Source organism: Poecilia mexicana, unplaced genomic scaffold (assembly GCF_051168715.1).
Source record: "Poecilia mexicana isolate PSO_F unplaced genomic scaffold, ASM5116871v1 scaffold_18, whole genome shotgun sequence".
Lineage (NCBI taxonomy): Eukaryota > Metazoa > Chordata > Actinopteri > Cyprinodontiformes > Poeciliidae > Poecilia > Poecilia mexicana.
The window spans coordinates 3,321,306-3,345,004 of NW_028263387.1; the positions used below are offsets into that span (position 1 = coordinate 3,321,306).

General features: G+C 38.5%; 2 protein-coding genes and 1 long non-coding RNA gene across 3 annotated transcripts; 1 reads left to right on the forward strand and 2 right to left on the reverse strand.

The window, feature by feature from the left end:
- Positions 1-1,583: 1,583 nt before the first annotated feature.
- mtmr1a (myotubularin related protein 1a) lies at positions 1,584-12,533 on the forward strand. The gene is made up of 18 exons (XM_014986068.2): positions 1,584-1,684; positions 2,522-2,627; positions 4,062-4,085; positions 4,749-4,836; positions 4,991-5,085; positions 5,182-5,289; positions 5,827-5,925; positions 6,583-6,666; positions 8,208-8,357; positions 9,095-9,283; positions 10,100-10,285; positions 10,424-10,582; positions 11,191-11,238; positions 11,360-11,452; positions 11,564-11,677; positions 11,840-11,883; positions 11,962-12,094; positions 12,271-12,533. Exons 1-18 carry the CDS (start codon positions 1,599-1,601, stop codon positions 12,406-12,408), a joined length of 1,944 nt encoding a protein of 647 aa, XP_014841554.2. The 5' UTR covers positions 1,584-1,598; the 3' UTR covers positions 12,409-12,533.
- A 284-nt stretch (positions 12,534-12,817) lies between these two features.
- cd99l2 (CD99 molecule-like 2) lies at positions 12,818-22,824 on the reverse strand. Its single transcript, XM_014986072.2, has 10 exons — positions 22,042-22,824; positions 20,687-20,746; positions 18,940-18,990; positions 17,412-17,507; positions 17,151-17,204; positions 16,077-16,145; positions 15,937-15,987; positions 15,725-15,844; positions 15,051-15,116; positions 12,818-14,531 (listed from the first exon to the last, which is right to left on the reverse strand). The coding sequence occupies exons 1-10, from the start codon at positions 22,100-22,102 to the stop codon at positions 14,470-14,472; spliced, it is 690 nt and encodes a 229-aa protein (XP_014841558.2). The 5' UTR covers positions 22,103-22,824; the 3' UTR covers positions 12,818-14,469.
- On the reverse strand, positions 19,463-20,680 carry LOC148153865 (uncharacterized). Its single transcript, XR_015766046.1, has 2 exons — positions 20,051-20,680; positions 19,463-19,948 (listed from the first exon to the last, which is right to left on the reverse strand). It is a non-coding gene; the product is annotated as an uncharacterized LOC148153865 (long non-coding RNA).
- Positions 22,825-23,699: the final 875 nt, after the last annotated feature.

The window sequence follows — 23,699 nt, forward strand, 5'->3', positions numbered from 1 at the left end:
CATTATTGATTTTCCTACCAAAGAAATATTTAGTGTGATTTTCTCCCTGTTCAAACTATTTAAAAAAACTGATTAGTTCCCCTTGTTTGAATTTTTGTCTTGATACATTTTGTCCAATTATTATTGAATATCTTTTATATAGTTTTTCAGTTAATTTTGGGTTCATAGATCCTGCAGATAATGGAGATGTTTAGGTGTACAGAATATGACCGGACCAGAAAGAGAGACTGGCCGGTAATTGCACATCAATTTTATATTTAGTTCATTACCAGGGTATTCATCTTACCAAGAAGTTGGAAAGTAGAAAATTATACATTTTTTAAATTGTTTGGAAAAGATTTGATTTCCATTATAGTATGGTGGCAAAGACTGAGGGACAGCCATGAAAATGCTTATTGTGCTGGGTAGAGTAACAAGATAACTGAGGCCATCAGCTAAAAATGTCTTCAGAGAAACGAGTCCACTGCTCCTCCAGAGGTTACACTGACTGATGGAGGAAATAAAGGATTTCAATCACGAGTTAAGATTTTTTTACCTGAAACTCTAAATGTTGCTAAAAAATTTTAGCAAACTTTGAACTATGACATTATTTGAATGACATTAAAGATGAATTTAAGAAAAAAAAAGCTGAATCACACGAGGCCTTATTGTATGGAATCCCATTTCCGCCACTCTGTTTAAAAAATAATCTCAGTATATCAAAATGAGAATCTCAGAATGATAGCATCTCGTTATGAGATACTATTATGAGATACTATTAAATCTCATAATGATGGTAACGGAAATAAATCAATTTCCAAACAATTTCAAAAATGTATAATTTGATAGTATCTCATCAAGAGATACTATTATTTTGAGATACTATATCTTTGAGATACCATCTCGAAATAACGAGACACTATCTCGAAATACGAGATATGGTATCCCCAAATAACGAGCCACAGTATCTCGAAATAACGAGACAAATAATTTCTCATTATTTTGAGATACTTTCTCATAATGAGATTTTTTTTTTAACAGAGTGGCGGAAACGGGCTTCCATATTATTGTCATTAATACTGTACCAAAATAACACTGTGTGGATATTTACAGTAATATAAGAAATTTGGTAGAGTAAGACCTCCTGCAAGTGGAGGTTAGTATAAAATGTGTTTCAAAAACCTTTCAAAATGGAGTTTTAGCTGGTAAGGGAAAAAATTTCTATCAAACTAAATACAGCAAATCATTTCGTTATAGTGCACTGATCACATAGCAGGTTCTCTGTCCAGCTTCTGTTTATTTCTTTATTTTCTGATGCTTTGAATTCAGAAAATACACCGATGACATTTTCCATGAAACTTCCTGCAGCTGTGAAGAAGCTGAAGCTGAAGCTGACCTCAGTGGCCGCTCCTGGCCTGTCGTTTCCTGTTGCTGAATACAGAAAACATGAAGCAGATCAACGATGTGCTGCATAAAGGAGGCGGAGCTGCAGAGAGGAAGAGATGCTGCTGAGAGGAAACCGCAGAGCCGAAACCGAAGCAACACAGAGACCCGGAGTGGAACGGAACCGAGTCGAGCTGAAAGCGGCCCGAATCTCATCTGACTGAACTCTTCGGCAAATGGAGAAAAAAGATGGAGCCAGACCGATCCCTAGCGCCTGGAGTGTTCCGACCTCCAGTCCACCCAGCTCCGATACAGCGGACAGGTCAGCAGGTTTAGACCCAGCTTTACTGACTTACCCGGTTCAGTAAAGTTACATCAGTTTGGCAGCAGGATGTTTCCCTCGTTCGCAAATTTGTTGTTTTTGTTCCCGACTGAGTTAAAAAAACGATTAAAGTAGGTTATAATAAAAGTTATCGCATTTGTTAATAAACACAAGAGTATAATGGAGTTGTAGCAATAAAGGTATTTGGTTCGAATGTCTTCTATGGCTTTAAACAAGTGACAAAAAGGTATAAATAAAATAATTTTCAAATGAAATGAACATAATTTGAGGACACGACTGCAGCCTGCTCACTGCCTTCCTGTTTTATTCTGCTTGATTAAAATCTCGCTTCACAGACAGTCCGGGTTTTCTCCCGTTCACTTTGATTCCCTGTTTTATCAATGGCAGCCCAGACCCTCTGAAGCAGATGGTGTAGATTAAGGGCCTGGTTTCTACCAGGTTAGACTAATGGAGCTGTAGTTGTGATTTCCAGATGATTTAAACAAGATTGAGTAACATTATGACTGCTGCTGTTTATTTAACATCAGATTCAGTATCTTTGATGCTTGGTCTGTGACATAGAAACCCTTGTACTTGTTTTTGAATCCATATGTCTGTTTTTACATAGTTTTATAAATGAATGAAGCGTCGTTTATCGTCTATTCATAAACCCTCTTGGTATTCTCAGTTCTTTGGTCTACAGTTGCTTCTGAAATTGTTTTCAGAGTTGAACTGATGGTAGTTTAACTTTGAGAAGTTTACGGTTTGAATGGAAACCGAAATAGGAACAAACTAAGTCTGAGTTTTCCTGAGCTCCCTTTCCGGTCATTCCTTCAGTTCTGCAGGTTCCCATGTGGAGTGGTGTAAGCAGCTAATCGCAGCCACCTTATCCAATCAGGTCCCAAGAACAGCGCCACCAGATGTTTTGAACAGGGACACCAGGGTAACTATCGCACACCATCTAAAACTGACAAACTCCATGCTGATACTAAGAAAAAAAAAGACAACATGTCATCACATTTTGGATATCAGGGCATTATTGGAAAGTATTGAGCTATTTCTGAGAAAGATCAGAAAAAATCTGTACAGTTACAGTTTTTTCATTGCACCAGTTAGAGTATACCATTTAATACAGTCCTAAGTGCTCCGGTCCTTTGGCCCAAACAGGAACATTACTCAGTTCAAGTTCATTTTAAACTGTTACTGGATACAAAGTAATCTGATATAGTTCAGTGGTTCCCTTTGTTTATGTTTCTATGGGGAAAATTGAACTTAAGAGATCATTTGAAAGGCTGTGAAGAGGAGAGTTTTTTCTGATTGTAATTGATTTTTATTAGCTCAACATATTTTATACTTTGATGGTTTAAAACTAAATAAATGTCACTGCGCAAATGTAAATGTTAAATGGAAATGGAAGTGGTGTTTTGCCAGGTCCATTTTGAAAGAGAGGTTGTGGATCTCAACTTTTTTAGCTGGTAAAATAATAATAATAATAATAATAATAATAATAGTGTTTATTATTATTATTATCATTAAATGGAATGGAGCTCTGTTTAGATAGATCTGGGCGTCTCTGCTGCTCGGTGACTTTGGATGGATGAAAATAAAATAAACTGTCCCCCAAAATGCAGTTACTTGCCACCAGCACTGTCACTAAACATCCCATTCAAACATATTCATCAGTTCAAAAGGCTGCACAACCAAGTCACATGGAATAATAAGTTAGCCAGAACAAGGTTTGAAAATGTTCCAGCGACCAACAGAGTTGGGCGTCTGACACAACCTGCTGCTGAACCTCTGTGGGTCGGAGCGTCTGTAACAGTGAAGGTTGTGTGAAGTTTTGTAGCCAATTGGGGAATGAAAATTTATCAATTTTTATTGATCTTAACCAAACTCTATACCACAGCAATAGGTCCCTGATTTCTTCCCTAACCTAAACGTTGAACCTTCCCAGTAAAAGCTCTAAGAGAAACATCACAATGTGATGGGAGGAAGTTTGAATTGAATTTACAAAGTTCTGATTACAAGGCAGTCTACCCTCTGAGCCGCAGTCAGCCATGTTTATTCATATCTAAACACTGATTACTATTTGAAGCACAGCAAGTACAATAGTCTTTGTGATAAATTTGCCTTTTATAATAGCTGTCTGTCTGTCTGTCTGTCTGTCTGTCTGTCTGTCTGAATACAGTCATCACTTCCTGTCTCATGTTTTTCGACCTTTGTTCATGTTCATATTGTGTGTTTCTGCTGCCATTTTTTCAAGAAGCAACAACATTCAGAAAGCGAATCTGATTCGCTGCATTGTTGCTTGAGTTCATTTCCATCTGAATTCGAGCTTCTGGGTTAATGAATGTGTTCTGCTCTGTTTTACCTGCAGGTGTCCAGAAGGCTGAGTTCCTGGGTAATATTTATATTTGTCTCATATGTTTACAGTGCATCTCCTTCACCTGGTTTATCATATTTCATACATAGCGATGGGTTACAAAGAAATATTTTTTGGAAGTTGTCTGTTTTTTTCAACTGAATTAGGACTATTTTGCGACACTGAATCCAAAAATGACATGCATTTTTCTCAATCAGGTCAGGTTTTTATTCTAATTTGATTTAGAGAAATTCAATCTTCTGACTAAATCGATGACATTTTCCGTTCATTTCTGTTAATATTTGTCATCCAAAAAAGGTTTCAGGAGAAAAAAATTGTTTTCTAGCAGTGTATTAATTAAGTGTTACAAAATTGTATTTCTGTAAATTAAATAATAAACACTGATCAGGGTAACTACATGTGAATTGAACATTACGTCTTCATTGTGTAAAATTCTCCGTCTCTGTCCTGTCCTGATGGAATCTCTCCTCCTGCTCATCACTCATTGATCAGATTCTCCAGATGTGAGAACAAGTCCTGCATTTTGATGCTCATGTTGCTCCATAGTTCAGAAAGTTGACCTGATTGAGTAAAACCAATGTGATTTTAGGATTCAGTTCATCAACATGACCCTAAAACAGATGAAAAACCCCAGACTTTGGCTGTAGATCAGTGTGTAATCGTACTCTCTGCTCTCTTCAGAACCGTCCAGCTCTGGGATTCGGTGCGCTCGTCAAACTTTCACACAACCAAGTGCCTCTTTTACCAGGAGAAACTGTTCAGGTCACAGGTACTGTTCTCCTTTTTCATGTGTTTCACTTCCAGTCACAGTCTCACATCCAGTCTTTTTCATATTTGACCCTTAACCAGTTAACAGCCTTTTCTCTGTCTTCTCTCTCTTGTTGTTGTGTTTTGTGTGTGTTTGTGGATGTAATCATATTCAGTTAAAGATGTTATGTATATCTGTCCATTCAGTGGTCTTATCACTGGCACTCTGACCATCACTGACTACAAGCTCTACTTTACCAGTTCGATCAAGGTGCTCCTTCTCTTCCTTTTTATTTCCTGTGTTAAACATTCCAGGATTCTCCTCGGTGTCTCTGCAGCGAGCTAATGTCAGTCTGTTGTCTTTAAGGACTCTTCTTTTATTCTTGATGTTAACTTGGGAGCTATAAGCAGATTGGAGAGCATTAGTGTTCCTAACCAAGGAGATAACACCAAGGGAATCGAGTTGGTTTGTAAGGTAAAACCTTTTATTCTCCTCCAAATCACATCCACACAGGTTTTTTTTAGGATGCACAGTATCAGATCTTTGGTTGATATTTGATATGCTGATAAACTAAAACTCATACCGACACCAATATTTTTTTCCTATACCTACTTACTGAAACTCTATGGCTTTCTCTACTGTGGAATTAAAATATTGCATTATCTTTGTCAATTTATTCTGCCACCAAATGCAAATGCTAAAAATTAGGCTGAAAATGATGCAACACTTTCAACTTGCATTATGTTTAATGTCAAATTTATTCATGACATTTGCTCTCTAAGACAATGACAACACTCAAACAGTGCATCACTGTCACTGGTTAGTCACATAAAAACACCTTTTATATCGGTGAGATTTTTTTGACAGAATGTCCAATATTAAATTTTACAGCTAATATCGGCCAATGCCAATACCATGACAATAATATCGAGCATCCCTAGTTTTCTTTAAAGTTTTTTTTATTATTTAAATTTTTCAATTTGACCGTTTCCTTCTTCTCTTGTTTTCCAGGATATAAGGAGCGCCAGGTTTACCTACAAACCAGAAGAGAACCAGCCAGAGATTGAAGAGGTTTTGTCCAAACATGCTTTCCCTCTGTCCTGCAGTCTGGTTAGTCCGATTACAATGGTAACCTGGATGTTGCTAGGTAGCAAAGACCTGGCTGTTAGCTTACTGGTTATTAAAACTATTTAAAGATCAAATGGCCAAAAGTTAAGCATGCAGCAATTAGAAATTATCACAACACCTTTTACCTCTCAGAGAACGCTGAACGCCAACAGCTGCTCCCATCGAAATTATTCTAACACCATATATAAGAATATTAAAACATATTATTAATATGAAAACAAACACCTGATACAAGCAAAGCAGTATGCAGGAAGTCAGAGTGGTGTGCAATGATGGAGTGAGGATGCTGACATGAGCTGATGGATGTCAGTCATTTGTTTGTGTCTCCACATTTTATGTGATATTACGTAACCTTATGTACAGATTTATGTGGAGATTATAAGTCTAGGAATAACATCATCATTACTGCTGCATGAAGCTCCGGCAGATTTAAATCCAGAATGTGGAACCCCAGGCGTTTTTGTAAATTTGTAACTTATATTTGTAATTTCTTTATTTTATTTTATTTTTTTATATCTGAACCCATTTTTGTCTTTATCGATGGCGATGACGAAAACAGACATATTCTTGCCGTTGCTTCTTTTTTGAGTTTTGGAACTTCGTATCCAACAGACTGATTGTTGTCACTTTGTTCCTCAGCCGTTTTTCGCCTTCAAGTACAAGGAGCAGTTTCCTGTGGACGGATGGAAGGTCTACGATCCGACAGCAGAGTACAACCGACAGGTAACCACAACAAGCTGCCAGCTGCTTTTGTAGTAAAACGTCTCTGTTGGTGTGAATCACTTCTTTAGTTTGGTTTCCTTGGCAAATTATCAGTAAAACCGAAGACAAGTTTTTCACACGATCAAACAACAGAGATGTGACAGATGGAGGCTTTATGGGTTTATGTTGTAACTATGTTACAGTGAGAAAAGAACTTGGTGAGTCTTGAACTGGCAGAAACAACATAAACAAGCTGATTGGACATGTTTCTGTCAGTCTCAGTTATTTGGATTTAAAATGAGTAAACACAATGGTCCAAACTGTAATCTGTAACATTTGAGTTCCAAAAAATACTTAGTCAGAATTTGTGTTTACCTTGAGAAAATAGTCCTTACAGCAGCTTTTCCTCACTGCTCTACAGCAGCAGGATGTCAGGGGAAGTTCTCCAAATACAGTTAGGTCCTTCTGTATTTGGACTTTGACATTTATTTTATTTATATATTTATTTTTACTTGTTTACTGAAAGCTATTCAAGTTATATTCATGTAATGGACGTCATGTGGACATAAAGTCCAGACTTTCGGTTTTCATCCACAGGAACATTAGATGACAGGTATGGGTTCATCTCCTTAACGTGCCATCCTGTTTCACCCTGGAGGTGATTTCAGGTTTGTTGCTCGCATTTGGAATATTTCTCTGAGAAGAAAACATCCAGTCATCTCTCCCTGCAGATGAAACAAGCTACGAAAACAGAAAACAAAAAATCCAAGAAATCCCTACAATAGCTTGTACAGTTTGGTACATCCTGAGAAATAAAGAAAGAAAGTATCGGTGAAGTCGTCAATGCAAACAGACCTGGATGGCCGTGAAAGAGGCACTGGTCCTCACCCGGCTGTGAGCTGCTCCAGGGAAGACTGTAGATCAGGACCTGATGAAGCCAGTAGGACCACATCATCTACAGAAAGCAGACATGTGATCGTAAAGCCACCAAAATAGAATCCCCTGAACACCTTGGCTGTTCCTAGAAATTGTACATAGAAGTTATGAACAGAATCAGTGACAAAGGGCGGCCTTGGCAGAGTCCAACTCTCACCAGAAGTGAGCCAGACTTACTGTGCGGACGGAGCTGAGAGCCTGGCCACACAGGGACCCAACAGACCAGGTTCCCCAAACACAATCCTTCGCCTTTTTCCAAGTCAACAACGTTCATGTAGACGACTTGGGCAAACTCCCACACACCCTGCAGGATTTCACAATTATATTTTATCGTGTTGTGTGCACCCTGACATATTCAAAAATGAAGGTTCTTATTCATTTGATTTCCTGCTAATCAAATAGTAAAAACTGTTGAGAAATCTCCAGGCCAACAACCTCAACCACAAAGGTTCTGAGCTTTCACATTTCTTCTTGATCTGTTGGTGAACTCTGCTTGTCTTAAACTAATGAAAGTTTTGATTTAAACAAAGCTTGTGTTTTTGTTTTTCTTTTGTCCCATCACCTTTAAAGATGAAGATGATGCATCTTTCACTCTCTTATCTTTGTGTCTGAACATGCTGCACCAGGGTCTACCAAATGAGAGCTGGTGCATCAGTAAGCTGAACCTCCACTATGAGCTGTGTGACACCTACCCCTCCATCCTGGTTCTCCCCAATAACATGACAGAAGAAGACACAGAACGTGTGGCGTCATTCAGAGCCAAGCGCCGCCTACCGGTCAGTCGTTTTCACAGACACATGTCCATCTGCTCAGGAGTTGATGATGACCCAGCTAACAGCAGCTGAAGAAAAACAATGTTCCTGAAGAATTCGGCAGTTTCTGTTGAGTTTCCCTCCATTAGGACAGAGTCTTCCCAAAATCACATGGATTAAAGGTTAACCTACAAAATGCAAATCATCTTTCATATCCAACCAGAATCTTAAAAACAAAAGCTTACAGGGTTGAATCTAAACCTAAAATGAGAATACACACTTTATTGAAATAGAGCAATAATCATGACTGTTTGTGAAATGACTTTGACTATACTTTGTACCACATTTTTCATTATATTGCCAATAATCAATAAAAAGATTTTTTGGGGGAAAAAGAAAATAGCAACAGGCTAACTGTATGTTGTGCTCCTCCGGGGGCCGACTGGAGACAGAGCAGATACACAAAAACAAACAGATGAGCTGATGTAGAGCCTTTCAAAACACTGTATAGATCTATAGATCAATGAGCATAAGAATAAACACAAACGAAAAACAACACGTTACAAATAGCGAGGAATAGACAATAATGATGAATATGCAATCTTAGACAGATTGTGAGAGTCATAGAAAAGAGTAGCAAAACGAGGAAAAGTGGTCAGTTTGTCCTCTGGTAGCCTAAGCCTGTCACAGCCAGGGAGAAGCTCTGCTGATCTCTGCTCATGGTTCAGGTCACGTCTGAGACTTTCTGTCTGTTCCTGCAGGTCTTGTCCTGGATCCACCCAGAGTCTCAGGCCGCTGTGATGCGCTGCAGCCAGCCGCTAGTCGGCCCTCTGGACAGCCGCTGCAAGGAGGACGAGCGCTTCCTCCAGATCATCATGGATGCTAACGCGCAGTCCCACAAGCTCACCATCTTTGATTCCCGACAGACCAGTGAAGCCCTGTCCAGCAAGGTGCCACACACACACTAACACAGATGTGTTTTTTAAAATATTTTGCTTGATCTGCAGTCAGATAACAATATACATTGTATAAAAAGACAAAGCTATTTTTTCTCACCAGCTGCGTTTTTTTCTAAATGTGCACAAATCTTTGTCTATATTCTGCTAGTGTTAAAAAAAAAAAACCCCACAATTTCACAACTGCTGTGTTTCTATTTAATGAGAAATGACATTAAAAATCACATGTAAATAAGTTTGTTCATCCTTTAAGTTATTAAAAATTATGGGAGTGACGGATGTAAACAGTTAAATGATATATCCATAATTCAGCCATGGTGCTAAAGCTCATAGTCTGTCAGCCAATCAGAGGAGATGTTGGCGTTTTATTCAGGCATTGGAGCAACAAGCCCCGCCTACTTGCATGCTGCGTTTTAGGGAAACCACAAAACCACAAAGAAGACCACTTCCTGTCGTCTTCTTCGTGGTTTTGGCCATTAGTAACATCCTGCTGTTGATCACATGACTCATGTGATGCAAAAACAGTGCAGTTAAGTGAAATACATCAACTATATGGCAGATAAACAACCTGATCCCAGCACAAAAAAATGTAAATATATTTCCTCTTTTAAAGAAAGTAAACAATCCATAAAAAGTCTCAATTAATATTTTGTCATCGACTTGGTGTTGATGATCCTAAATGACCTAAAACAGAAACATTTCAGTTTGATTTAAAAATGACTGTCCTTATTTAGTCCATGTAAATATTTAATTTTAAATTTTTTCTGTCTCTTCTGATTTCCTCCATCTGTTCATCCAAACAACCTGAAGGCAAAAGACGGAGGATATGAAAATGAAAATTTCTATCCCAACATTGAGCTTATTTTCCTGGAAATTCCGAATATCCATGTGATCCGGGAGTCTCTCAGGAAGATGAGGGATGTGATTTATCCGACTATTGATGAGGCCCGCTGGCATTCTGCCATCGACCAGACTCACTGGCTGGACTATCTACGAGTAAGTCTCTTATAAATATTCACAAATATGATCGTGCTACAGTCTAAAAAACAACATAACCTTTTGTTTTATGCAATATGTTCCTGTATTGTATAAACAGGATATTGTAAATCCTGTATCTGTCCCTGTTGTTTGCAGCTGTTACTATCAGGAGCGGTGAAAATAGCCGACAAGGTGGAATCAGGGAAAACGTCGGTTGTGGTCCACTGCAGTGACGGCTGGGACAGAACGGCCCAGCTCACTTCCCTCTCAATGCTGATGCTGGACAGCTACTACCGGACGCTCCGAGGATTCCAGGTGACTCACTACAAGTCATTAATACGGTTTAAAGGGGCAGTGTCATGTAAAATGCTATTTCCTCATCAAAGACATATCTGGAGTGTTGCTTTGATTCTGTCATTCATGTTTGAGAAATTCTGTAATCTCAGTGGCAACCGTTCAGCTGTGCAAAATGCCTGGGTGGACCTAGCTCCGCCTTCGAGGCACAGTTCCTCCTCTGAGCTGCAGTTTTCAGGCCTCACAGAGCAGCCCCTCCCCCACTCAGCTCCTCAGACTAGCCAGCAGCAATTAGCAAAAACCTGGTGGAACTGCATGTCTGCTGAGCTCATTATAGGAGCCACTTCTCAGTGAAACATTGGTAAAAACATTGTTAATGGGTCAATAGAGGAGCCATGTTTTGATGACTTCCTGAAGGCGGAGTTTCAGAAAGAGGAGGAGTTCTTTAAAGAGACAGGCCCAATTTTGAGGTGTTAAGTTTCTTTTTATATCATATTTTATATGACTTGAGCATTTTTATAACTGAAGGTAACATTCAAAATGCACTGCACTTACAACAAAACTCAGTTAACAGTGTATTGCATGTTTAAGTCCATAATATTTAGTTTGATGTTTTTTTGTTTGTTCAGGTTCTGCTGGAAAAGGAGTGGATCAGCTTCGGACACAAGTTTGCTTCTGTGAGATTTGTTTAGCTTCATGAAACGTTTCTGCTGCGTATCTGTGTGCGTGTGTATGTGTGTGTGTGTGTGTGTGTGTGTGTGTGTGTGTGTGTACTCACTGTCTCACTGTTCCACACAGCGCATTGGACACGGTGATGAGAGCCGTACTAACACAGAGCGCTCACCTCTGTTTGTTCAGTTTATTGACTGTGTTTGGCAGATGACCCGACAGGTGAGAGCGCTTTATGTTCAGTTTCAGAGCTTGAGACTGTAAATATGAAAGGCGTATCCACCGGCATGTGACACTTCTTCTCACAATCATTCTCCTCTCAATTTTTATCAGTTTCCTTCTGCCTTTGAATTTAATGAGCTGTTCCTCATCACCATCCTGGATCATCTCTACAGCTGCCTCTTTGGCACCTTCCTCTGCAACAGTGAGCAGGAGAAGACAGCCAAAGTGTGTGCATGATGTCATACATGTCAACATATTGGGGTTTTTTTTATTATTATTGATTGTTTTCCTTTGTTTTAATCTGTAGATTTTATTCTTATTGACCAAGAATACAATTTCATTATGAGACTTTTTTTTTTTCTTAAATTGTTCTTATTTCTCATCCAGGAGGTTCAAACCAAGACAGTGTCCCTGTGGTCCTACATCAACAGGTGAAAATCCGTCCGTCTGACTGCAGGTAGCTAATAACCAAACGTTTGACCTGCTGTGACCCTGATGTCGTCCTCTAGCCAGCCCAGTGAATTCACCAACCCGTTCTACCTGGTCTATGAGGACTGCGTTCTGTTTCCGCTGCTTTCCTCCAGACACCTGGAGCTGTGGACCAGCTACTACGCCCGCTGGAACCCACGCATGAGGCCACAGGTAGCGAGGCTGTTTGCTTTATTTTAACAGAAAATATTCATACAGTGGCTTTAAAAATCATATTTTAAAAAATTCATGTGGCTTTAAGCATGTTAATTCCATACATTTTGTTATTTTTCGGATTCTGTCCCTTGTATTGGGGTAATTAAACTTTTTTGCTCTGTGATGTTTCCCAGGTGCCAGTGCATCAGACACTGAAGGACTTGCTGTTCCTCAGAGCGGAGCTGCAGAGGAGGGTGGAGGAGCTGAACACACACCCGACACCTGAACACCCGAGCCCTTACACAGGGACCTCGCTTCACTCTGCTGTTTGAGACACTCACATGTCCTATCCAAAGTTTTGACCCAGTAAATCAAATACTAGGGACAACAATGTTTTCAGTCGAAGAAAATCTTTTTTTTTTCCTCAAATAAAATGTGTAAAGTCAAATATCAGAAAGTCCTGAGTCTTTTGAGTAAAGCCAATTGGATCTAATATTTAGCATTAAAGGCTACCACAGTAAGTGTTGACATAAAAGTTAAAAGTCCAGCTCTATAATGATTGTATCAGTATTTACCACCACGTCACATAAAAAAAATCTGATGTGATCTAAAAATTGATGAACTGCTAGATTATTATGTATAGAACATGTTTCATCCGAACATTTTCCATATTTAAGCCACAAACGTTTGACATTTCAATATTTTCTTATATTCCCTTTAGAGATTACAGTGGAAGCTGAGTCTCTTTATTAATTCTTTATTTTACTAGTTCATGTTGGAGACAACTGGAGTACATATAATAATAATTCAAGTTAAGTCAGTTAACTGGCACATCTTAAGCAGAGTTCAATATTGTGAAAAAGTCATGGTAAAAAAAAGCACACGTCCTTTAAATTCTAGGGTTTTAGTACTGAGATATGCATTTTTTTAATTTAGAAAATTTGGTTTGGTTCCCCTAGGATTACCTTGAGTAATTGAAAACCTGGTAAAGTCCACATTATGTCAAAACCCTACAACCGACAAAGGATGTCTCTTTTGTTACAATGGCTAACAGTAAACACACAGAGAAAAACATGCAGCAGAGAGTACAAAGGAACAGTCTCAGTTAGATACAGCATTATAACAGCAGAAGTACAAAGCACACAATCAGATCTAACTACGGTTAAAATCTAACTCAAGCAGCAGCTTTTCACATTTCTGATCTGGACATAATGTTGACATTCAGAGAAGTGATACGTTTCAAATCATTTGATTTGCAGAAAGAAGCATTCATATCTAGAACAGGCACTGAAGAGGCATCACAAGTGAAGTGATTTTTTATTTTGAGTAACAATTAGTCAAAGCAGTAAGTGAAGGTCACTAAATGACATTTCCAGAATTAGAAATGAGTGGTGTGTGTGTTGACTTGAATCCAGGTGCGTGGAGTGAATAGAGGTCATCATGTGACCAGGAGTGACGGTCATATTATATCTTATAAAGAAAACATCTCATCCCATCTGGTCTGGGACTGTGGTAGTGCTGACAATTCCTAATATTCACATAACTGCAGTCAGAACAAAAATGTCTGAATCTCAAAGACAACAGTGTGTGAAGTAGTTTCAGATTTTAGTGTATAAGATAAAAGAGTAAACTCATATCTAAGCCTTTGTAAAACCTTTTCTTAATTCCTTCTGCACCACATTTTCAGATTAGAAGAGACGATTTTACAGCATGTCACAATATGTTCATATAATTGTAAATTGAGTTTAGGCCGGGATTCAAAACAAGGACCTTCTCTTGCTGCAAGGCAACATTGCTACCAACTACCCCTTGCAGCCAAGCCAGTAAATCCGTCACATTTTAGTAAAAACACTAGTCAGGTACACACTTCTAAACTTGCAAGAGAAATAAACAAAAGTAATTTAAATAAAGTAGTTTTGCAGTTTTAGCTACACGTGTCAGAATGTGAGATTAACAGGAAGAAATCATTCCCACCATCAAAAATTCTAAAACAAATGTTTCTGTACTCAGCGAGGCATGGTGCTGATCTGAGCTCTGAAGAAACTACAGAACCTGCTGGTCATTCACTGGTCAGCACTGAGACAAACTACAGACTCACTTTCTACAGACTACATTCCAAAATGTGCATTTTTTCTAATGCAAACCTCATTAAAACACTAAATGGAATTCACACACACATGTGAGATGCTGATTTGAATTTGAGTGGTTCTACTTCTAACAACATGAAATGCTCAGTAGTATAAACAGGAGTTTATAGCTTAGAAAAGCGCCGTTACAAAGCCTATAACATGGAACATGGTACAAACTTGGAATTTGCTATGTCTATATCTTAGTTCGCTACATGTGGATGAAAGGACAGCTGAAATGTGACTGACTCAGTGACTGACTGGCTCCTAAACTGCATTCTCATCACAAGGTGGTCCAGACTTTGGTTGTTCCAAAAGCGTCTGTTGTGCTGCAGAAAAAAAGTAAATCGAAAAAATGTTCTGTCATACACAAAACATAAATCCATAAAAGACAAAAAAAACAAAACACAGACAACAATAAAGTGGTTTTAAAGTGGAGCAATCCTTAGTAACCTCCACAAAGTTTGATGCCATCAACCCATAAATGCCAAATGTCTCCAGTTTGGTTGCAAGAACCCATCTGTAAACTTACATGTCTGTAACAAAGACATGTAACTCCAATATACCTAATTTACACTGAATGTGGTTCTGCTCCGCTGTGTACTTCACTTCGCTGTGCACCAGTCGTTACACACCCATTACAGACTCACTGACTGCAATGGGTGTGTATTTACTGCTGTGTACAGTTGGGAGTTAGTTTTTAAGAGTTCATTGTGAAGTGATTTTTTTCTTTAGCTATGTTGCTTGGACATTGCCAACAGACCCATCAGTGGATGCATACATTTGAGTGATTGTATGAGGGTAGAATGATAATAACACATGCATGTAAAATGAGGTAGATGAAGTACCTTGAGGTTCAGTTGCCACCACTCCCTCTGGGATTTCAGCCTTATTAATGTCAACATTCAGGCTCTCTGTAAAAACAGAGATTCTTAGAAACACATTTGTTGTCATAACTGCCTACAAATAAAAACCAACAGCTTGGTGTGAAAACTTTAGATAAAAGAGGAAAGGCCATGATAGCTTGGCAGTATTTCAGATACTTAAGAGAAAAAAACTCAATAATTATCAATATCTAATGATATGAAACGCTCATATCGTGATACGTTTTGCAGCCATATCACCCAGCCCTAGTTTGAATGCTATTTGAATCCAAGCAATCCATACAAAATGTTTACTTATTAATTAATTTGACTTCTTGGTAGAATTTATTTTTTAAATTGTTAAGCAATTAGTAACCTGATTTGTTTCAAATTTTTAATTAGTAAAAGCTGATTATTATAATTTCTTTTAGGAATTTACAGTTTCTACTTCATTGATTTTTTTTTTTACTTCTGAAAGACAGATGAACTCAAATTATATTCAGGTCAGTTACTTTTTTACACGGCTAAAGTATAAGCTCACCACTTTTTTAAGGCCTCTGGAGAAAATCACATTCTCCAAACAGAGGCTCAAGTTTGACCCAGTAACTTACGATTCCAATGTGCTCACAGCTTACGATGACTTTAGTAAGGAACCTTACGTTGTAAACTGAAGCACAATTTCTTCTTCTGGTAGCTTATGTAGCTGGTGATGGCCCCCACAAGCGCCATGCCAACGGCACTGACAATTCCTGCAATGGTGCCGACCTCTGCAGTGACCTCTGTGAAAACACCGCGCACACATGCAGAAAAAGGGATGAAGCTTTGCAAGCCATCCACTTTAGAACAAAAGGACCAGACAATAAAACCTCACCACTGTTTTCATCATGGGAACTCTGACTGGTGTCTTCTTTTTTATAACCTCCTGAGGAAACAGAGGTCAAACAGAATCCTATTTAAAAAAGCATAACTATTAACTTTAGACTGATTTTCAGTAAAGGAAAAAAATCTGACCTTTTCCTTTGTCGGGTTTGTAGGTGTTATCGTTGCTCACACCCTCCAGATCACTGTCAGAAAATCCCCCTGAGAAAAAAACAACAACACTGAAGGTAAAGACTCACTGCACTCTTTGGAGGCAATAAATCTGATGATTTACTGCATCAACTGTTCTGCTGTGACCTGTAGGGGATAGTGGCTGCCCCGTGGGTTCCAGCTCCTAACCCTGTTTCCAAACACCGTGAGCACAGAGGAGGCGTCCCTTAAAGGGACAGTATACCATAATTTGAGCTGGTTCCTACAGGAACGGGGCTCCTCTGCAGATTTTAGTGGATTTTTTTTTGTGAGTTTTGTAGTTTGTAATTGTCCACAGACAAAGTTTTCATGGCTGTCGCACATTTTCACAGCGGGTAAAAAGTTTGTGTAAATTTAGGCCACGTTCACTTTTATACATGCCGACTTGTGTGTAAAATATGGTGAACGTGTTTTCTCTACATGAGGCCCCTGAGTGTTTCTGTTGATGACAGGAGTCAGACTGGTGCTGAATATGTGATTTAACTGATTCAAGGATTATGCTAACACAAATATTTTGTGGGACTTACAGTTTGGGGGTTAAAACCCAAAACATGTTGACCTTCATAATTGCGCCACCTACTGATCAAATTTCCCCCAAAACTTAAGCCTAATCTTCACAATTTTGTATATGATCTAATAGTTTCCTGACAAAATCTGTTCAATTTCACAAAGGTCAAATGTGAGACATATTTGATGCTGCAAGAGTCGTCAAATGTACAAACATCGACATCTTAAATGCATGGTACTTAAATAATTAATTACTAACACTTACTGCATTTCAAGCTATTCTTCATGGTGTGGTGTATATACAGGAATATTGCAATAACTATAAATCTGCAAAATACTGTGCACTACTAGCTGACATCATGCAGACAGAACTGTAATAGAAATGAAAAATTGTTTAGTACATTACTGATTGACATGGTCTTTGTGTCTCTTCTCTTTTTGTGGATCTTTGTCAAATCACTTGGGTTTAAAAATCATTTATAATCATCAATAATTATTTATAAATTCTACCTCCTGGCTTCTGGTTTTGATCCAAGGCATCTGCCAGATCAAAATCTTGTCCAGCTGTAAAGATTAAAAGAACAATTATAAACACCATCTGGTTTTACATTATATCACCAACAGGAAACCAAGACTCAGAGTATTTTTCATCTACTGGAACACTTATATTTATATCTGAAAGCTCTTCATTTAATAATAATAATCATTTCTAAAAAGTTCTTTCTAGATCTAAAGTAGAAGCAACAAATTTGGTAGAGTTATCTAACTCACTTGACTTGGGTTTGGTCTTCTTTGATGCTGCGGTGCTTGTAGGGAGCTTTGGCTTGACCTTTACTGGGACTTTGATGGTTGTAGTTCTTACTGTAGCTAACAACAAAACAAAACAATGACACAGTAACTGGTAAATGACAGAGGATATTTGTCTTCAACTTCAGCACACTTTGACTTTGACTCCAGGTTTACCAATCCGCCTGCACTTTGTGTCCATTTTCAGGGACTTCAACATGTCAGTTTAGACTCTCAGTCATCATCCAGGGTACAACAGTCTTAAGTGCTTCAGTTGAAGGCAACTGGGCTATTTTTGTTTCTTCGAGACCTCACATCCAAAGCAGTCCTTCAGTTCTGAACAGGGTTAGGAGTAAGGGCTTTATATGTCTGGTCAGAACAATCAAACTAATGGGACCATTAACACCACTAATGGGACAATGAGCCACTAGATCCATTCAACTCAATATTTGCTTGACAATCCAAATATGCCATGTGAATTGCATTGATCATGTATCTGGAGTATGAGTTAGAAAGATGAAATCTCTGGCTGTCTTCTATTTTTAATACAGATTTTTCGTTTTTAACACAAGTTGGCTTTTTCAGACTTGCCTGTCAAAAATGTTCCACACATTTATGTAGCTGCTCTGTAGTTTCTCCAGTGTAGAAGTCTAAACATTCAGTGCTGCACTGGACTGTATGCACCATACGAATGAGCTTGTGTTTGGATATTTTATGGAATCAATCTCTGTCTGGGAGTATTGTTGAGTTTAAAAATACACCAGAAAATGTTCTTAGTTATTCTTTTCTTCTTTGGAGGACTGAATTATGTACAGTTGTGCTCATAAATTTACATACCCTAGTGGAATATGTTTTGGTCATTTGTTAGATAATTTGAATGTTAAATATTACCAAACAATAAACCAGTTAATTCTTTTTTTAGATGCATCTATAAGGAGAAATTAGGTCAGTTTTGTTACTCCGACCACTAACAATAAGTGAAAACAAAGTTTTTGTGTTATTTATACTCTTTAGAAAATGGCAAAAAAAAAAAAAAAAAAAATCTTCTAGGTTATATAAACTCATGAGCACAAATGTATGTTCCTGAAATCCCTGCTGCCTTAACGTAAGCCCAGGGAATCCTCAATTTGAATATGCTTGTCTAGCTTGTCTTTCTAATGACAAACACTTTTAGTGTGTGATGATCAAATTGCTTCATTTTTCACTCCAGTGTGATTGTTCCAAATACAACTTATTACATTATAAGCTTGTTACTTTGAACCATTTTCAGAACTGAAATAACCTTTTGAACGTGAAGAAACGGCACATCTTCAAAACACTGATTCATCTTCTACACACCTGGGTCACATTTTATTTTAAATAAAGTAAAAAATATTTCTGGGAAGACCATACTCCATCCCAAAGTCAATATTTGACTTCTCTACTTAACTTAAAAATATGGCTGGCATTGTTCAGTGAATTTAAATGGCACATTTAAGGGAGTCAAGCAAAAGTCGTGCAATACATTTCTTACCTTGTTCTATTCCTCGAGTTGGTGCTTCTGGCTTTGGTTTAACAGAGGCTGCTGTTAGAATGAGAGGACAGGCTTTATACGGACTGTGGCTGTGTGTGACATAGCAGTTTTTTTTGGGACAGATAATGAGAACAGCTGAGCAGATGTTTTGCCTGCACAGAGTAACATAAAGGCTATCTGTCTTGTATCAACAAAATTACAAAAGTCAAACAGATCACAATTGGAACTATATCCACCATTTATCCAGAAATTTCCGTTTGGGATCACAGTAAAGTATTTTTGAATTTGAATTGAATTGACAAGACACTATCAGGAGCAGTAAATGAAATATTGTATATTGATTGTGCTATAGTGCCCAAGCATACTTCTATGCAACCAAATCAAACTGACTGCATAAAACAAAAAAACATTTTTGATGTTTTTCTATAAAACATCTGCAGCAGGGGCTGGGTCCTCGGATTAGCAGATTAGCCCATGAGGAAAAATGATCCATGGAGTTGGAAGAAAAGACCAAACATAGCCCTTTCTTCACTTTCATTTCATCCATTTTTTATTTTATTTCATTCACTCCCTACTAAAAATGAATAGTTAATGTAACAACTAAAAGAAATCATGAAAAAGAAAGCATGAACTTATAATCGCCGCCCCCTAGATACATAAAAATAAAATTCACTATTCAACTCATACTATCACAAACATATTTTACATTTATACACAAAAAAATACACCCAAAAAATAAATACACAAAACAGCAGCATATTCAATGTCATATCATCATAGCAACTTTTAAATTTCTTTAAAAATACAGAAAGAGATTTAGATTGCTCTATCTCACTGTCAAGATTATTCCATAAAAAGATGCAAGTTTTTGAAGAGTCTGAAGTTGAGTGATCAGGGAAAATGAGCACACGTTTTCCCTCATGTGCCTCTGATAGCATCTCATTCCGTACTTGAAACAGGTTGACACAGGCAACCAACAGGCTCTGGGGTCCCCGTCTGTTGGCTTGACCTGCAGTGTACGATGGGTCCAGTTGAGGACTGGTTAGCATCAAGGCCAAGCAAATACTGAAGCACAGCGGATAAACTCTTCCAATCACTCCGATGCACTCACCTGCTGCTTATTATTTAGTCTGAAGTGATCTTCCAAGTCTTCACACTTCTTGGATAATGTGCCCAGTAAAACATCTAATGAGTTAACTGAGGCCTCCAGGGGAGCAAGCCTCCCGTCCTGATCATTAGGAGCATGCTCTAAATTATGGCACGATCTGGAACAAGGCAACTTGCACAGACGGGATGAAGGTCATAGGTCATGCTGGTCTGGCAGGTCAAGCAGAGGGGGATTGTGGACATTTTGCTCATTATTCATTCTTGTTGTTATAATCAGATGTTGTGGATTGCTGAAGAAAATTGGGAGCTGATTGTCCGGTTTGGACAGACTCAGATGGACATAATAGGTGCTGCCACCTGCTACATGGTGCTACACTTACACCTGATATGTAGGAGTAGCAGGTGTAGGTTCAGCCCACCTGCTATGTAGAACTGGCCCACATAGCAGATGGGCCAGTAGGTTTTCAGTTCTGCACTGCACACAAAGGGGATAACCCACTACTGGTAGCCTTAAAGGGCAAAGCCTACACAAAACAGAACTACTTTACTGTGAAAAGCAAACAAAGATAATGCCAACATAAAACAAGTCTTACTTTACTAATTCATAAAAATAAATAAACATGGTCAAGAGTCTACTTACATGGCTTAATGCTCCCATCATCCAAAGCATCATTCAGATCGAAGTCGAACTGAGACAGGACTTCAGTACAGAGGACATGAAAGAGAAAAACAGAAATTACACGTCCGCCTATGTTGTCCCAGATGACTCTTCACACTGAACAAGACTCTGCTCAGGGGAGGACATCCTTTATTCGAGGGGATGCTACAACTACAGGGAATAATGGTCTGATAAAGGGAATACCCTACAGCTCAATAAATGACAAAATTGAACCAATTACCAGGTTTTGTGAATATACATCACGATATTCACAACAAACAGCCACCAAATAGGACAAAATATTTCATGAAGTATTTAACAAACTATGACTCCTACCGCAACAACTATGTAAAATTAAATTAACTGTCCAATATAAAAAAAAAATTGAGTTTGGTGCTCTCTGGCATCTTGCTTTGAGCACTGAGTTTGTGAGGGGTTTTTTACTGACTTTTCCTCTATCAAACCTGTTGCTAACTATTTGCGTTTCCCATTTAGTGTAACTATCGATGTTGATGAGATTTTCTCCAAACTGACAACCTGGAGGAGCTAATGTTCACAAATTACACTGAAATAGAAATCCAGTCCAACATCTGGTATGAGGCGACACACTCTGGAGTGTCGTTGGAGGAAAAATATCCCAACTTCAGAAGATGTGCTGAGGGGGGCTAATTGGTTCCTCCTATTAGTTTGCATTCTCTCACATTTAGATCATTACACCAAATTTCAGATTGACCATAACTGATTGACACCTGCAAGCAGCTCCTGCTGGTGAGAAAACTAGCAATCCTAACAGTGTCAGAAGTATATCACTTTCATATGTCTGCTATACCTGATGTGTATTCGATTCACATATAAAATAAGTCAATACTTTAATTAAAAAAACTATATATATATATATAAATATATATATATGTAAGATATACAATTTTATATCTTTGTGTCATTTCTCAGCCGAAAAGGAAAAGATGCTCTTGGTCTGGAAAAGGTCACACACCCCTACTTTATCCTCCTCAGGATGCCTCACCACACGTCACTGCAAAGGGTCTGCATTGACTGCTAGTCTCCTCTGTCAGCAGCCTTCTCTTTATTTGCATAAACCGAAGGTTTAATACCAAATTATTATAACCAATTAATAATTCATACAACCATGCAGTCAGTAAGTGTCTGGTCTATGGAAAAATGAAAACAATCATATGGACGATAGCAAGCAGAACGTCTCATCCTCACGCGTTTCTGAGGCGCATAACTGTACCTCGTGCGATCAACCTCACCAACCTGCTACGGCACAAAGAGGGCCGACGCCGCAGCTGCATTCAGATGTAACTGAGGGTTCTTACCTCCAAGCGGCAGCAGGAGCGCCAGGACACACAGAGTCCACACAGAGCGAAAGGTCAGCATGACTTGTGGACTAATTTCAGCTACGATAACGGTATTTTCTTCGTTTTAAAATGAAGCCGAATAGGCAGAAACCTTTGAGTGCCGCACTCAGTGACACACCCACATCGGGCCACTTCCTACTACCTTTCAAAATAAAAACCGAAGAATAACTGGTAACAATGCAAAACATGCAAAATAGAGGAAAAAATGGCCGCCATAGTATGCTTTTGCAAACGCTTCTAAGGAAAGAGGGTGGTGAGAAGTTAAAAAGTTTTGCACTAGAAAGCATAAAAGGATAAATTCCTATGGAAGCCCGTTTCTGTCACTGTGGTAAAAAAAAAAAAAAAAAAAAAAAAAAAAATCCCATTGTATTGAGATACTCATTACTACTGTGGCCGACAGGTGCAAATGCGCAGCAACAGAGAAAACATGCAAACAAAAAAGTGATGCAAACAAAAAGCAAATGCAGCAAACAAAAAAGAGAAACAAACAAAAAAGCAAATAAAATGCAGCAAACAAAAAGAGATGCAAACAATAAAAGAGACGCAAACAAAAAAGTGATGCAAACAAAAAAGACTACAAGCACAAATGAAATGCAGCAAACAAAAGAAAAGATGCAAACAAAAAGTGCTGAAAACGGAAGTACTCCGACGTTTTCGGAGATGTCTGCTCCCGCTGCATTAACAGCCAGCTAGCTGAGATAAGATGCCTACACCACTCTTGTTGACATTTTGTTGACATTTTGAGGAAATGTTGCTGACCTCGGGAGATAGTGAGCAACATGGGGATAAAAAAGAGAACGCATGTCTCCCGACAAATCATTTTAAAAACTCCCGCTAGTACACCAATTTTGCATTAAAATATCATAATTTACAAAATCATGCAAATTCGGCATTTTTAATGGACTTTTAATGCAACTTTTAAAGCAACTTTGCATTAAAAGTGTCATTATTTACCAAATGACACTTCATGACAACTGTCATAAACATTCATAAAGACTTCTTTATGTTCATGACAGGTGTTATGTCATGTTTCTGACAGTGTCATGTCAGTCTTATGCACATCCCTTCAAATAAAGTGTTACCCTTAGAACTTATAAGTCTGAAACAGGAACAGGTCTCAATAAAAACAGTCAATGGGTGCGTTCACACTGCAGCCTGAAGTGACTCAATTCCGATTTTTTTGACGTAATGCGACCTGTATCCGATCTTTTCATGGCAGTGTGAACAGCACAGGTCGGATTCTTTTTCGAATCTGACCCATATCCGATACATATCCGATTCAAATGCGACCTAATGTTCAGGTCGCATTCATCCGAACTGAACGTCACTGATTCTCAACAAATCTCATTATTCTGCGTCCTGATACGCGCAAGTGGGAAGAAAAACAACAACCATGACGGATTATATGAGGATTAAGTCATTAATACGCTGCTCCGGCTGGATAACAACTTCAAATATGTAAGCTAAGCTCCACCGTTAGCCTCCATGTTTACTTCCGCAAACACTGAGCACTTCTTCTTTTTATGGCGGTTGGCAGAACACTTAGAACGCTGGCGCTATTGCGCCCTCTACTGCGCATGCGGGACACTTTCAAGTCGTTTGCCCGTTCACACTGC

Coding starts and splice junctions, on each gene's coding strand:
- mtmr1a (XM_014986068.2), top strand. CDS start 1,599: ATGGAGAAAAAAGATGGAGCCAGACCGATCCCTAGCGCCTGGAGTGTT. Junction 4,837..4,990: donor AGAAACTGTTCAGGTCACAG/GTACTGTTCTCC, acceptor AATCATATTCAG/TTAAAGATGTTATGTATATC. Junction 11,239..11,359: donor TCGGACACAAGTTTGCTTCT/GTGAGATTTGTT, acceptor TGTTCCACACAG/CGCATTGGACACGGTGATGA.
- cd99l2 (XM_014986072.2), bottom strand. CDS start 22,102: ATGCTGACCTTTCGCTCTGTGTGGACTCTGTGTGTCCTGGCGCTCCTG. Junction 20,747..22,041: donor GCTCCTGCTGCCGCTTGGAG/GTAAGAACCCTC, acceptor TCTGTACTGAAG/TCCTGTCTCAGTTCGACTTC. Junction 15,845..15,936: donor TTCCCATGATGAAAACAGTG/GTGAGGTTTTAT, acceptor GTGTTTTCACAG/AGGTCACTGCAGAGGTCGGC.